Source organism: Ammospiza caudacuta, chromosome 23 (genome assembly GCF_027887145.1).
Source record: "Ammospiza caudacuta isolate bAmmCau1 chromosome 23, bAmmCau1.pri, whole genome shotgun sequence".
In the NCBI taxonomy this organism is placed as follows: Eukaryota; Metazoa; Chordata; class Aves; order Passeriformes; family Passerellidae; genus Ammospiza; species Ammospiza caudacuta.
Genome location: NC_080615.1, coordinates 1687024 through 1702593, shown reverse-complemented (window position 1 = coordinate 1702593; position 15570 = coordinate 1687024). Strand labels below are relative to the sequence as shown.

At 44.9% G+C, this 15570-nt stretch overlaps 1 protein-coding gene across 3 annotated transcripts in view; it reads right to left on the bottom strand.

Moving 5' to 3' along the window:
• Positions 1-5041: 5041 nt before the first annotated feature.
• Positions 5042-15570, bottom strand: part of APLP2 (amyloid beta precursor like protein 2) — a 50227-nt gene continuing 39698 nt past the window's right edge. For 2 of the 3 annotated variants that reach the window (XM_058819104.1, XM_058819106.1), the window contains 7 exons: positions 12888-12987; positions 12174-12344; positions 11568-11603; positions 8855-8937; positions 7946-8020; positions 7342-7497; positions 5042-6584 (listed from right to left, as the gene is read on the bottom strand). In XM_058819104.1, the coding sequence (XP_058675087.1) occupies positions 6483-6584; positions 7342-7497; positions 7946-8020; positions 8855-8937; positions 11568-11603; positions 12174-12344; positions 12888-12987 (723 nt within the window). In that variant the 3' untranslated portion in view covers positions 5042-6482. The remainder of the gene's footprint in view (positions 6585-7341; positions 7498-7945; positions 8021-8854; positions 8938-11567; positions 11604-12173; positions 12345-12887; positions 12988-15570) is intronic. The other variant, XM_058819105.1, reaches the window with a different exon arrangement.

The window sequence follows — 15570 nt, the reverse complement described above, 5'->3', positions numbered from 1 at the left end:
GTCTGAGATAGCTCCGACTTGATTGGCCATTAATTGTAAACATCCAAGAGGGGCCAATCACAGGTGGACCTGTTGCATTCCGCAGCAGCAGATAATAATTGTTTACATTTGTTGCTGAAACTTCTCAGCTTCAGCAGGAAAAATCCTAAAGAAAAGATTTTCACAAAAAGATGTCTGCAACAGGAATTCATCCCAGTAGAGAATGGCTGGATCATTACTTCACCTGCAGTTTATTTCTTTTCCAGTATCCAAATACTCACGTGGCCATAAGGAATGTTTCCTTCCTCGTGTCTGCTGAAAACGCATGTCCATAATTGCATCTTCACAGGATAACACAAAATCTAAAACAGATGATCCTGTTGCATCCAAAAAAGTGATACCAAAATGTGCAAAGCAAGGGCTAAGCCCCAGATAAAGGGCTGCACACAAATAAATTTGCCTAGAGTAGGAATAAAGGATGGTATTTCCCTGTGACCTGCTCTCAGTGTAAAGATCCCCCTTTAGACTTCCCTGGCCTCAGATAATCACAGTTTTTCCTGCCCCAAAACCCATGGATACAGGCAGAAGAGCTGCTGCTGAAAAAGGCAGCGTTATATTTGATCACCCAGAGACCTGCTCTGACCCAAGCTGGGAATTCAGTGAGATACCCTCCAGAAGTTCCTTCCAGCCTTCACTTCTGCATGAGCCTGCTCCAGCTGCAGGATTATTCCCTGCTGGAGCACCACACTGAGAAAACAATTATTGCTCACTCTGCATTTGGTGAGGCAGTGCAGAACCAGCCCCACTCTGTTCTCCACTGCAGGAAGCAGAGGCCCTGGTCAGCCCACAGGAGAACGGCCCATCCCGTCCCTTTCACACACACACCCTGCAAACCCAGGCAGCAGCACCAAATGCCCAATCTGTAGGACCTCTATAAGGTTGCTCTAAGAACAGGTCCTCTGCCAGATGTTTGCAAACACACCCTGGGAGCACCAAGCCCAGCTCCAGGATGGCATCCCGGTGCCCAGTCCCCATTCTAGCAGCCACCCAGGGAGCAGCTGAGGCAGCCAGTCCCTCTGCTCAGAAAGCCTTTACACCACTTTCTCCCTGCAGGTGTTTTCTCTGAAGTGCCTGTGCTTTCAGCTAAAAAAATAAATCCACCCTGGCACCATCCAAGAGACCAGTTTCCCTCTTTCTTGAGCTTGCCATAGACAGAGCCCTTCCTCTCAGAGACCTTGCAGGAGGATACACCAAACAGCTGCTCTGATGGCATCCAGAAGGGATATTAAATCCCAATCAACCATCTGCATCTCCCTTACCCCTCACTGACGCTTTCTAGAGCACCAGAACAGAAGCACCCTCAGCCTCTTCAACATCAGAGCAATATGTTTTACAGGGAGAGATTCTTCACAGCCACACACACATGGGATGAGCAGAAAGTTCAAAGCCAAGAGTGAACACATTCTCAGGGAGTTCACTTCCTGCTGCACAGTCAGGCAGAGAAAAGCGCCTGGTGTGCAGGCAGGGACACAGAGGAGAGAATTGATGTTCTCCCTGCCAGGGAATGTTCCCAGGGAGCAGGTGAGGAGGAGGAAGGAGATCCCTGCTCTCCCATGGAACAGGTGAGACACTCCTGAGAAGTTCCTGCCTCCAGAGTGGCCTCCAGCCCAGGTCCAGAGGACAGATGTTGCTGTGGAGACTGCAAGGATGTTGAGGATGTCGGGAGGATCATTCGCAGGTAAACTGACTCCCCTTGCTCTTTCTGCTCTCGCGTTCAGGGCTTAGATGGGGAAATCTAAGGTATGGAAACAGAACTTTGGCTAAGGCTCCTATCTTCCCACAGCACAGCCAGGCTGTGGGACCCAGAGCTCCATGAAGCTTAAACAGGAGAGAATGAGGGAGCATTCAGAAAACTGGGATATCCCCAAGCTGTTTCACAGCAGACACAGCAATTCAGGTATTAAGTTCCACGGACTGCCCCATCACCTCATCCCCTTAAGGGTCTTTACCTCCTCCCACTGACACATATCATGGCAAGGTTTTGGGGAGATGGGACCACTTCCCTCAGGCCCAGTCCCTCCCACCACCTTCAGCCCCACACTCCAAGCACCAGAGTCTGTTCAGACTCTGAACCTCCCTGATGCCATCCAGAGACTGATGGTAATTAACAACCAGCTTGTTCAGCCCACAGCCTGTTCTCAAATTGCTCTCAGGAACCCAGTGCTGCTGGAAATAAATTTTTTTATAAACTCATCCTGGCAGCACACACAGAAAGCCTCCAGTCCAGGGGTTAAGTGCTCCTGCTACAAAGCACAGCCTCCACACAGGTCACTGGTAAACACAGCAAAATGCTCCCGTGTTTAACCCACTCGCTTCTCGCTACACGCGGAACCACATGTACATGAATTAAACCCTCACCTCTATCAGGTGCTGTGCTCAGCAGAATCTTCTCCCTGCCTCTGCAGCAAAGCTACCAGTGCCTGCTGAGATCAAACTGTGAATTTATGGAGAGGCACCCAGAAGGTTAAGAATGCTCTGACTTCTGCACTGGAGAAACAGCTTTTGAGCCTGCTGCTTTCCAGTTCCCCGAGACTTCCATCCCACAGTGCTGCTAAGGATCACAGCCAGGTGATCTGCATGTGGTCCCACTGAGACCTGAAAGCAGGAGCAGCTCACTCACTTTTGCTTTCCCTACCTTACTCTACTATGTCCTATAAAAACTGTCTTTTTCTGGCTCATCACTGTTGCCCCTTGCTGTGCTTATCTGGCAGCCTTTTTCACCACAACAAAGCCACTGATGCTGCTGACTGAGTTGCACCTGCTCCGGAGATCACCCAAATTCCTGTGTGGTGGCACCAACTTTAAGCACCACTCAGTCTGGACCAAAAGGACACCTCACCTTGAGACTTGCAGCTCTCCAACATCTACCTGAAACACCCCAGGTCAAAGGATTAGGAGGGTTTATGTGCTGCATCAGATGAGTATCACCTTTTGATGGGGCAACAGGGAAAGAAAGGCTCCAGGCATTGCATCACCACCTGCTTGAGCTCATTGTGGGCACCTTTTAATCTCTTCTGTGGGCCAGGGCTGAATGATCAAAACCACACTTCACACAAGTGTTGCTCTGCACATCAGAGACAAGTAAGGCTGGTAAAATCAATCCACCCACGTTCCATCCACTTGTTCCTGTGCACATCACAGTCCTGATGCACTGACGTTCATCACTCTGCCCTTGCAGGAATGCCACAAACAGCTTCAGGAGAAAGGAGACAAACTGACCCAGCACTTCCTCTGCTCAGCATTCCCAAAGACCCTTCTCAAACATCCTGTTTCCTCACCAGAGAGTGAGGAAAAAAAGTGCTTCCTCTTGAAGCACTTTTTCTTTAAAATCAGTGTTTCTATTGAAAAGCAGCTCTCCACATGCTGCAAGTCTTCCCCCAGCCAACTGCTCCACTGTGCTCTGAATAATTTAATTTTAAGCATCTCATTGCCATGAAATTGCTGATATTTTCCCAAACTACCTCATTGCCTCTTTACTGGCATCAGCCCCTCTGCTTGCACAGCTAAAACCAGGAACTCTTGGGACATGCCTTAGCATCCATCTTCAAGCAGCTAAGTTTCAGCATGACTTTTCAGGAACTGTGGTCAAAATCCATCCTAAAGAATTGATCCCAAGTGCTTGGCAGTCTGTCCCAAAGCATGGAGCTAACAGACTTTGATTCCAGCCTGATGTATTTATTTTGCAGGACTAATAGAATTTATCAAAGGAAAAATCTGATACCCAAATTCAATTCTGGAACTCAGTCTGCAGCCTCTGTAATTTGTTTCACTTGCAGGTCACCCTACCTGAGGGTGCAGTTCAAGAATGGCACTGGGCTGCAGATATGCTTTGGCATCATTTAAATTAAATTTAGTTTAAAATCAAAACTCTCTCCCAAGTAGTTGTGACAAGCCAACAGAAGGCATTTTCTAGGACAGCATCTGCTCTTTCCTCAGTGTCTGAATAATTTAACCAGAATATGGAGGTTTCAGTGGAACCAAGGAGCCCCTGTTTAAGGAGAAACAGGACAAGCAAGTGCTTCCTGTTCCAAATTGCTAAACCTTCTTGTTTGTCCTCTCCTTCTCTTCCTCCAGACCTACTGGCAACTGCATAGATCAATATGGAGGAAAATTAATTCTGTCTATTGACCTCTAAAATGACATTCAAGTGACAGTGACTCTTAGAACATTTCACTGAGATGAGAGAGTAGGAATATGTGCTTGAGGTCACACCTCAAAGGAGAACAGAGAGGAATGACACATGGGACCAGAAATAGCTTTGAGCTTTACAGGCTGTTAGTTTTAGGTGTTCTGGAAGAGAGACTTAAACCAAACAGTTATTTCCCCTCATAAAACAGCAGCAGCAATTCAGTGAGCACTAACCTTAATTAGCTGATTCTTGCCCTGGGCTCTATGACTTCAATTATTTCAGATCTGGCCATCCACCAGAAGCAACCACAGAAACTGTGTCATTGTGAGGTCTTTATCCATGCCCTCATATCTATGAATTCTAAGGTTTCCTGCTGCCCTTCTGCCCAGTCCCATTCCTGAGGCCTGTGGATGTCACAGGCTTTGAGCACACAGCCAGCACAGGGTCCCTGTGGCTCTCAAGGAAGTGCAGGTGGATGGCCAGGGACAGAACAGCTTGTCACTGCAGAGAGCCTTGGCTCTGCTTGCCCCCACAGAGTGTGCCAGCAGCCACCTGCATCCTGGGTATGGGGAGAACCATCCACAGCATCTTTCAAAAGCAGCCAGAGGCAGCCCCAGCCCAGCTCTCCCCAACCTGCACTCCAGCTGCTGCTTTAACGCTTCTCAGGATCCAGCTGTTTGTTTAGCATCCTGCCTCCTCCACTCCAGAAATGTTATCAGGATCTGGAAATACCTCAAAAGACTCCAGGTATGGTTATACATCAGAACCTGTACAGTCTTTCTCACTGTCAGGGAAAGGTTTTGTGAGCTTGGCAGGACAGAGTGGGAGGACCGGGAATTAGAGTGAGCCCATGAATAAAGAGAAGAAGCAATCTGGAAGTTAAAGTGTTTATTGATGTGTTTAAACTTTGTACATTCCCCACAGACCACACTAAGGAGTTTGCAGGTAAATCTGTGCATAGTGGGAAGAAACACGGAAAGGGGAAGAAAAAATAAAGTCACAGGAAAAATAGAAAAAATACACCACAGGTTACCAGAACCCCCAGATTCAAAAAAGCCATGAGCATTAACACCAACTATACAAGCATTACAAAGACATGATGATGGTGAATGGAACAATGCCCCTTTTGTTCTTCTTGGGGCCTATGCATCCTATTTCCCTTAAAGTAGGCAGCATCCCTTTCCCAACATGTCACTGTCTTCCATCCCCAGCTAAGAGACCTCTCTGTGTTTGTCAGCTCCCAAGGTCCCAGTTATTGCAGTGATTTGTCATTTCTGGCCCAACATCACCCAGAGAGATGCAAAGGCTCAAAAACCTGTGGCTCTTAACTACTTACCATGTTGGTGAGGCAGGAGAGCTGGGGAAATTAGAAAGTAGTAGTAAGAGGGGGCTGTTAATGCCAGGTGAGTACTGAAGGAAACTGGCTGAGAACAGAGATTTCAATTCAATACCAGAACTTCCAACTGAAGAACAGAGCAGAACTGAATCTCAAAGAGGAATGTGCAGACCCAAGTATGCACAAACCATGTTCTAACATTCTACTAGAATAACTATAAACAGAGATGCTAGAAGCCTTTTAACTCCTTGCCTCCAGGGAGTCTTGATTCCTAGAGCCCAAGCTGCTGAGCAGCAGGGTGCACACCACTGGCATATGGAGATGGAGGTTTTTTTCCTTTTTTTTTTTCTCTTTTTCTTTTTTTTGTCTCATTATAGGGAATTTTGTTAGTTACCATTCCCAACTGCTTCTTTGCTTATGCTGTAATAGCTTCTATCCCTAAATTAATCTCTTTGCAAGTCCCAGTGAAATTCACTTTAAAAAAAAAAAGGAAAAGAATAATGCATTATATACAAAAGCCAAAATTACCAAAGAGCCACAACTGTCTCCTTTTTTGAAGGTGGGCTGGTACAAACGATCCTCAATATACAGGTGGTCTATCAGAAATAAAAATCAACATTTCCCATTTTTATATATATAGAGCTTGTATCAGACAACAGTACAACAGAACTGGTATTTTTCAGATTATTTAAAAAAAAAGAAAACTACATCTCAGTCAAATATCTGCAATAGATCAATTTTTCCCATTTAAGGAGATTTATATATCATATTGTTATATTATCATTTCTTCACCCATTTTAAAGAATGGAAATTGTAACTCTACAGTAGTAATTATAGTCTTAATGATCCAGGAGTTCTGAATGTAAGATGAAGTCCTCTTGAAGCAACTGTTGGTCAGTAGCTGATCCAAAACACTGAACCACTTTGGCCCTTCGCCCCGCACCTTTTCCCATCGGGGCTATTCCACCTTCATCTCTTTTATATCTGCATCTGCTCCAGGTATTTGTAAGTGGGATTCTCATAGCCATGGTTTTGCATCTTGCTCAGATGCCGCTCCTCAGGGGTGAGCATTGGGTCAACCTTTGGAAAAAACACATGATACTGGTCAAGGAGACACTTCCAGGATTGATTCCACAAAACAAGAGGCAACAGACAAACACTGAGGGAATACCATGGTGAGCAGTAAATAGAAAAAAACGTAAACTGCAAAAGGTAATTTGAATAGAATCGCTTGTTCCAGAGCTGATGCCTCCTGCCCACCCAATCCCCTGTGGGGATGTTCTCACAAATCTGTCATTGCTCAGTCAACACTGCAAATCAGGGACTCACTTCTCTCATTGAAGAGGTTGTTATGATCTCCAGCATGGGTGGGGCAAAGGGAAAAAGAAGCTTTCTCTGGGCTCCATTAAGTTGTCATAGAAATGTGCAAGGAAGAAGGAGCTGCTCTTCAGCATTTCGCCAATCACAACATCTTAATTGTCAATTAGCCAGGAGGACAAACTGCTGTGCATTGACTGACTGACTGCCCTGCTAAAGATATTGCCTGAAAAGCTCATTTACTGCTAAATCCTACCCTGAGCCAGCCAGGAAAGCCTAAGTAAATCCTAGTGATAAGCAAATGCAACTCGGGAGTGGCAGGTGCCAGCACAGCACACCTGGGACTGGCACCTGCACACTGAGGAACAAGCAATGATGGTGTCAGCAGGGACAGAGTTAATTCCTACCCAGCCAGAAGCAGGACTCTCCATGGCTTGGCAGCTCCTGCCATTCTCTACCCCCACACACATGTGATTCAACACTGACTATTTTCATCCTCAGTTATGGAGCTGTTTCTCACCTCCACAATTCCATGGCTGATGGTCCCATACTGCCTCTTCCTCAGCATCACCAAGCTGATGACTATAACAGTAGCTATGGCAACAGCAATCACCAACAGCCCAATAAGGGCACTGCTGCTGAAGCCAAAGTCATCACGGAGGGAGTTGTCATTATCCTGGAGGGAAGAAAACAGAGCAGGTTGAGGAAGAGCAATAAGGGAGATGCACTGCTGAACCTAACCATGGCCACTAGTAAGGTCTTTGACCATCTGTGGTACTGAGATATGACTGATTATACACTAGACAGTGTATATATATAGCAGCCCTACATATTTCACCTCTAAATATTCCATCAAAAGGATAACCACTGCAAAATTCTTTCCCCACTTAGCAGCTCTGGACAGACACTGGCCACATCCCTATCCCACAAAACAATTTTGCAGTAGGAGTCAAGTTAATATCTAATGTGTGTTCACTGTTTACATCCTTACACAGAACGGCTGTACTTCACTCTGCATGAGCCCCTAGGCATCCAGGCACCAAATCCTGAATTCAGTAAAAATAGTCATCAAAATCCAGCATTAGGAATTTGCCAGTCCCTGGATTCAGCAGCCACAAACCTACCGGCTCATCCACCAGCCCTCCGACACGCTCTGCGTTGAAAATCATCTCCTTCACATCAAGGGTTTCATCAATTACCTAAAAACGGCCACAAAAGTGTTTTATGGAAGGATCCACACAAAACAAGGAGGAGAAGGAAGAGGAAGACAAACAAGAGACCTTTAATGAACACTAGCAAAGGCTCAGGACCACTTACCATCTCCCCTTTGCTCTTAACAGCATGGAATGTTCACCAACTCTTGTACAGCCACCAGAGACAGTATTGAGATAGTATCACAGCTAGTTACCTCCACACTATCTCAAACTAAAGCCCCAGTGAAAAAAAAAATAAATAAAAAAAGTTGCTAACTTTGGACCCAGCATTTCTGTTATGTAAGATGTAACCTGTGTCTTTAAAACAGTATTGAAAGAAAATTCAAAAGGTGACTTTTTAGTTTTTTTAAACCCATGGAATTGAGGCAAAGGGCTGTCACTAGAACCTAGAGAATTCTTGACACTGTAGAGACAACTTCTGCTGGGTTGCTCAACTTCGGAGGAAGACGAGGCCTCCCTTGCCATGAAAAATAGTGGGAGACACAGATGGAATACACCAGTATTCAGTGTGTTCAGACAGTGAACCTAGTGAAAATAAAGGGACATCAAAAATGCTTGGGAAAAGCATTCCTAAATCAGAGAGTTCTCATAATCAGACTGCCAAAGATCTGAAGCTCTCTCCTTCCCTTCCCCTCCCACCCTTCTGATGCTACTCAGTATTAAGAGCCTACAACAGTCACCAAACTGACTCCCCCCCACCATATGGATAATGAGCACACTGACATTCTGTGAGCTGGAGCGAGACATTGAAACAAGCCATTGCTATTAATTAGTGTCCACAGCAGGTTTAGCTTCACAAAATAAAGGTGGAGAACTCACCACATTTTCATCCACCTTGTTCTTGCTATTAATCACTTTTTCTTCAGCACCAATCAGCCCGTCCAGCTCAGTCATGCCAGAACCTGCACCAAAAGAGCAAGGAGAGTCCATCAGCCCTTAGGAACATTTTGGAAGGGTCACCTACTCTGTGTAGAGCTGCTTTGGATCGTGTGTTTAACTGCACAGACTGCTGGGTATTAACCTGTCCTCATGCTGCTGTGTCAGATGGCAGCTCACAAACTACAGTGACAAGTGATTAGGAGGGCTGTTAATGAGGGGAAATGAGGTGGCAATGAGAGGAGCAGACAAGACTCATCACCAAAATCTGGCTGAGGTGTCAATTCAGACAAACCGTACAGTTAAGTGCTTCTGTTAGACAGCTCCAGACAAGACATAACACACAGTAAGTGCAGTAATGGCTGCTGGTGTCACCCCAGGTCACCAACACCCCTCTGTGACCCCGAACAGGAGTGGACACACATCCATCTGCCAAGAGCCAGCACACAGGGAATGCTTTCAGCATTGCCCATTCTGCTGCAATCAGGCACATCAGCAAGTGCCTCAGGAATGGGAATTGGAATTCCAAGGTCACCCAGCATGGCTCTGTAATGAGCTGTTGTCCCATACCTGGCAGAAGCCCAAAACAAATAAATCCCAGGACAAGGGAGGAGCAGAGAACTACACCAGCCTTTGTACCAGAACACTACTACCCCATTTCCAGGCTGGAACCAGCATTGGCTCAAGAGAAGAACATCAATTAACAGAAGGCTCTGCATAAACTGTTTTGATCCAAAGCATTTATAAATAGATCAGATCAGTAAGAGAGTCTGATGCAAACTGCCCTGACATAACACAGCATGTTAGAACACCAGTGTTCCACTGGTGCTGGGGACAATGCAATGACCTGTGACGCACTAGTGCAAAAGCAGTGGATCTTTCCAATGACATGGGGGAAATTCTACTACAGCACTTCAGGCTTTGCTGGTGACTGCAAACCCCCAACTCTGCACTAATTGCTGAGCTTGCAAGGTGCCCAAGACATGTCAACTGCTGCTGGAATTGGCAACATTTTCTTTGATGAGCTGCAAGGACAGGCCACTTGGCTTCAAGGCAAGTTTTTACAGTGACAAGTTTGTATTGCCTTGAAATGCCACAGAAATAACATTTCACTATGAAGCATCTCAGGTTTTAGTGCATCACGTTTTTCTTTAGAGGCAGTAATCAGATTCCAAGCATGGCCAAGACTGCCAGTCTGACTTCCCTCAACTGTCAAAGCAGGTTATGTTATTATGGAATCAATGATTAGGATTTTCAGGAGAAACCAGCTACAAATAGTTTGTACAGAACTACTGTATCAGCTTTTGGCCTACGGCTGCTTTATTCCAGTCTCAGGAGCCAACCCAGCACAGTCTCCAGGGCTGAAAGTTCAGCTGCTGCACTGAGCTCTGCTATTTGTCTCAGTGTGCAGTACCAAGTAACAGACCCAGTGCTATGTAGCTCAAAGGCATAGTTTATATTATATACCTCACAGGGAAAAAAATCCACAAACACACACCTGCACAAAATCCCCCCCCCACTCCACCAACCCAATACTCCCTCAAAGCCCTTGAGCAATTCAGTGAAAAGGAAAGGGAGAGGAGGAACAAGTGTAGGACAATTGCTGTCCCCAGGTCATCAGAGACTCTTATATTTACCCAGACAGGGAGAACTAGCACAAATTTATCATCCTCAAGGCAACACAGCAATTGTCCAAAAATTTAATAAATAAAATATCTAACTAAAGTCTGTTCCAATTCCTGCCGGAGCAGTCAGCACACTGTACACTGTTCCACACCAGGGATGAAGGTGACTTATATTTGCAGAGAAAGGTCAATAATGAGAAGAGTTTCAAGCTATTTGGTCTTCACTGAGTTACAAAACCACGTGTGCTCACATGAAATGGTTATTAGCAAAATCTTTTGCTCTCCTTTGAGATCTACACAATATATTTGGAACAAAAGGCATATTAAAACACTGGGTTTACTCCACACACAGCTCATGCAGCACTACTCGGCAAGAGCCTCCCTTTTCTACTGGTCCTTCCCTGATTGCATATCACTAATAGAGACATTATTTTATGCTAATATTTCTATGCTGCTCTTAAAGCTGCTTTTTAGCCAGGCACTGAGCTACTGTAGAATTAATCCTGAGTTAAGAGAGAAATGTAAAACCACACACAGTTTGCTAGTATGGAGAGATGCTACGTGTGGGAAGGTGATGCCAAGGAAAGCACAAATATGGAGGAGGAATCTCCTGATTTATCTGTCCAATACTAGCTGCACTCCCACAAGGACATTTGGATTGGAAACAGCCTGTGTCCTGAAGTGTTTTGTGGTGTCATGGGGCATCAAGGACAGGTTCCACAGGAGGCAGAAGAGCCTCTGGACTATTCCCCACCAGCACAGCAGGGTTTAATCTGAGAAGTGTCACAAACGGAGACACTCTGAGACCCTTGTGAGGACATCAGGGAGGAACACACACACACAGCTGGATGCTCAGACTACCTGGCTTCTTTAACACTAGGCCTAAACAAGCAAAAGTGAACATGACTGCTCTAAGTGAAAGGAGGGAAATGAAAATCAAGGTGAGTATGGAACTAAAATGAAGCTATCAGACACATGGAGGAGGTAGGAGTGTGATCAAAAGCACTGTGAGGGAGCAGCTTAGAACCAACCTTTTTTCATTGGATGGTACAAATCCGGCTGAGGATCTAGCAGGAGGGAAAACAAAAACAAAAATAGCAGAGAAAGGAGATTAAGAGAGAAAGGAAAAAAGGTTTGTGCATGATTTCTGACTCAGACCCTGGGAAAAGCTTTTAGCCTACAGCTTTAGGCTCAGGACTCTGATCAAGCGTTTTTAAAATAAATACACACACACACACCAGCTGTCAACATCCAATGATACAAAAAAATAGATATACATATTTAAAAAAAGAAAGAATTCCTTCAGCCTTTCAACAGGCCACAGCACAATGATTTAACATTACACAAGAATTCTGTTGAAGACTGAAAATTAATTCCAGAGTCAAGATGCACTGTAAAAACTTAACATTCACTGCAAAATGAAAAGAGAGGAAAATTCTGCAAAGAGAAGAATAAGAAAATCATTAGAACAGCTCAGCAGACATTACTTGCAGCACTGCTTCTCCAGTGAATGAGGGGTCCTGTCAGGGTGACTGCTTTACTCTACATCACCCAAAGAGATTGGAGCTTTTTCTGTTTCAGCTGAGCCTACTGTCTAAGGAAAACCACCAGTAAACCCAGTGTTCAGTTCCACATACCTTCACTTTCAGGCAAGGCTGGGAAGGTTTTCACCTGGAACGGGTGGAAAGGTTTGCCATCCAGGGGAAATTCTTCACTCTCCTCAGAGCTCACTCTGACATCCACCTGGGACTCAGAAATGGACGATGTGAACTGATCCATGTCTGCACGCTGCTCCTGAAGCAGCTCATCTGAAAGGAATAAAAGGAATTATTACACAGACTGCATGAAACCTGGCAGTGACAGAAAGAGGCAGATGGTTTGAAGCAGGCTGAGGCAGGATGGCAGGGGAACACTGCTCTAAGGGCTGCCAGGTTATTTTATCTTGTGCATTTCATCTGGAATTCTCAGTAAAGGCGTTGGTTAGAAATGCATTCAAATAAGGGCCAAGAGGTTTGATGTGGCAAGAGGATTTGGCAAGATGAGACTAACTAACCCATAAGGGGAGAATGCATTTGCATTTTTTAAAGGGATCTTTTAAATCTCCCTTAGAGAGATTTAAAATAGCTTTGCTATTCTGAACATTGTTGACTTTTTCTTAAAGGGACAGTGAAAATTCTTGGAACAAGCTATTCTGACTGGCTATTTTGTAACATCCAGACAGTATCTAGCCTGAGCCCAAGCGCTTGTTGTTGTTTCTCTCTCAAAGGAGAGAGAAATCTTTTGGGAGCTCATTGGATATAAAAACTTGGGAGTCTTAACACAGCAGCATAGGGACTGGCATATACACTCACCAATCTCATCCTGGATTTCTTCAGCCACATATGGCACCTTGTAGAGCAGAGACAAGCTTTGATTCATCCGTTCCTCAATCACATGAAGATGCGTCATCACCTGCAGATGTAAAAGAATGCGTTGGAGTAAGCAAAAACTGTCAGTCACTTCACAGAACCAGTTCTTTCCTTGCTCAATAAAGTATCTATTAATGGTGGCTCTGCCATGGCAGGCAATAGGGGACACATATCCATCCAGTCCAATTCTGTGACCAGCGCTCTCACACTTCACTGGAACTGGCCATCTGCAGACAGTGCTCTCAGGAGTTTGGCAAATGCTGGGAGTAAGAGAGGATTCAGCTGACTCTCACTGTAACCAACTCTCCACTGCAAACACTAAAATGCCACCGAAGCTGGTATTTCTCATATGCCCAACACAGTCATAATTCATCTCCTGTAGCAGTGTTATTAAATGGATTATCATTCCTGACTGCTAGAAAAGATACAGGCAAAAGGAGCAGACAGGATATTTTATCAGCTCTGGTTTCAGAACAAAGGTGCTTTTCAAACCAGCTGTGGCATTACATTTGTCCTACACCCACTCGTTGGCAGCAGTATTCTCCCTTCCTTTGAGCAATACATTCAAGCTCTGGGCAAGCTCAAATCACTCCTCCCAAGCACATTAAATCCAGTGGTGAGGTCAGGCCTGACCTGAAGAGGGTGCTGCATAATCGGGGATCAAGGACAGCAAAGAAAACCTTTATATAGATGGCCAAACATTGCAAAAAGCTAGAGTCAGCTGGACCTGTTTCACAGTCTGATGTGTGCCTGACCTTTAAGAGCAAGGATGAAAATTTAATTTTGCATGTGGCAGCTTGTCAATCCAAGAAATGGACTGAGGAGCTTAAAAGTGCATGTGAAAAGTAAAGTGAATGGAAATTGAACTGTACCACCCACATCTCTCGCATGTCGATTTGTTGACACTGCAGCCTTCAGAATGAATTGAGAACTGTTTAAGGTTTAGCTTAAGAACACAGTTCACACACTCTCTCCTGGGCTGTGGCAGTAGCAGAACAAAGTGCTGGGCCGGGCTGTGCTTGACATGTCTGAAAATGGGACCACGAATTCCACATGGAGAGCCAGGCACCATCATAACCACCACAGTTGCCACCACTCCTCCTGGATGTGCAGCTTAAGAAGAATCCCATAGGCAGTGGAAGACCAGGAGACAAGGTGAATGTGCACTGCCAACACCCAGAAAACAGGTGGAATCCATGGAATCTGCTACCTCCCAGGGTGAGGTTTGCTTCTGGAAAATCATTCTGACACCACTCTGCCCCTCACCAGAAGTGACAGCAACAGGCTCCAGATTTTTCCTACCCTTAACCCAGGACATTTCCACCTCCTGGTTATACAGTTTTTTATGCATTTTTTCCTCAGTGCCTACTTCTTCCTCTTGGCAGCACTAAATGTGCTCCACTGCACTGTCCCCCTGAAGCTCTCCATTCTTCTTGTTTATCTTTTGTGCACTGCAGAATTCAAAGATACTCCAAAGCAGCATACCAGCCACAAACTGATATTAGGAAAACATTTCTAAAGCTGCAAAAGGACAGTGAGCTCTCTCTGAACCTAAGAATCCTTCCAAACAGATCTTTCAGGGTTAACAGACCATTCTTGATCTGAATTTTGAATTGGCCTTCCAGCACATCTTTCACTATTTTAAAACAAGTGAAAACAAGTATCAAGATAATTCCAAAGACTTCTGGAGTATCTGCAAGTACTCATACAAATACAAAAGCCAGATTTGAAGTAACATATTCACATACACTACCCAGCAGAAGGAAAAGGATTTCCTGGCTGTTCAGAAGTAAAAGACAGTGTAGTGGCGTAGTGGGTCTAGTGCAGGTCAAATGCCAGCACACCCACCAGAATTACTAATTTTCTGCTTTGAAAATAGGGATTACAAGGAGAGCAAAGCAGGCTCAGAACTTTCAAAGAAACTTTATTAACAGAATTAAAAGAAAAAATAATTAAAAAATCAAAATAAACCTTCAGAACACTTCTCTGCCCTCACAACTTTTCTTTTCCCCACTGACAACATAAAGAGATAAATTTGGTATTTTCAGTCAGTTTACCACTTTTAAAATAATCTTTCTTTAGTCTACTTAGGGAGAGGAGTCTCTCCTGCCATGCCATGGAGACTTTTCCACAAGAAACAGTTTTCTTCTGGTTTTAATTTTCACGATTAGCCCCTTCCCAGAAATCTGCAATCGCCAAGTCCCTACCACATTTTGGTAGTTTTCCCACAACCACCACCATGGGCCACTTCAGCTTGTTAGGGTGCAATTTTAGGGACGAGCTGTTCTAGTACAGAAACAAAAGTTCTCTTCTTTTATCCCTGGGAACAGAGGTTTTCTTCTTCCATCCCTGGGGCAAGGGTTTTCACCTCTCTCATTTCTCTCTCTTCAAGCTTCTCATTGGATCACAGCTACTTCAACATCTGCTTGCTTCAACACAGGTGCCTCTGCTCACAGTCATGGTTAGAACGCTACCCAGATCGCCCCAGTGCATTCCACGAGTTACAGGGGAAAAAACCAAAACTCTGGTGTATCAATTATATCTTCACCATAGCCTTACAAGAGGATTTTAGCCCAAGACTAAGGCATCTCCTCATTCTCCTCCCATCTGGGATTTGACTCTTTCT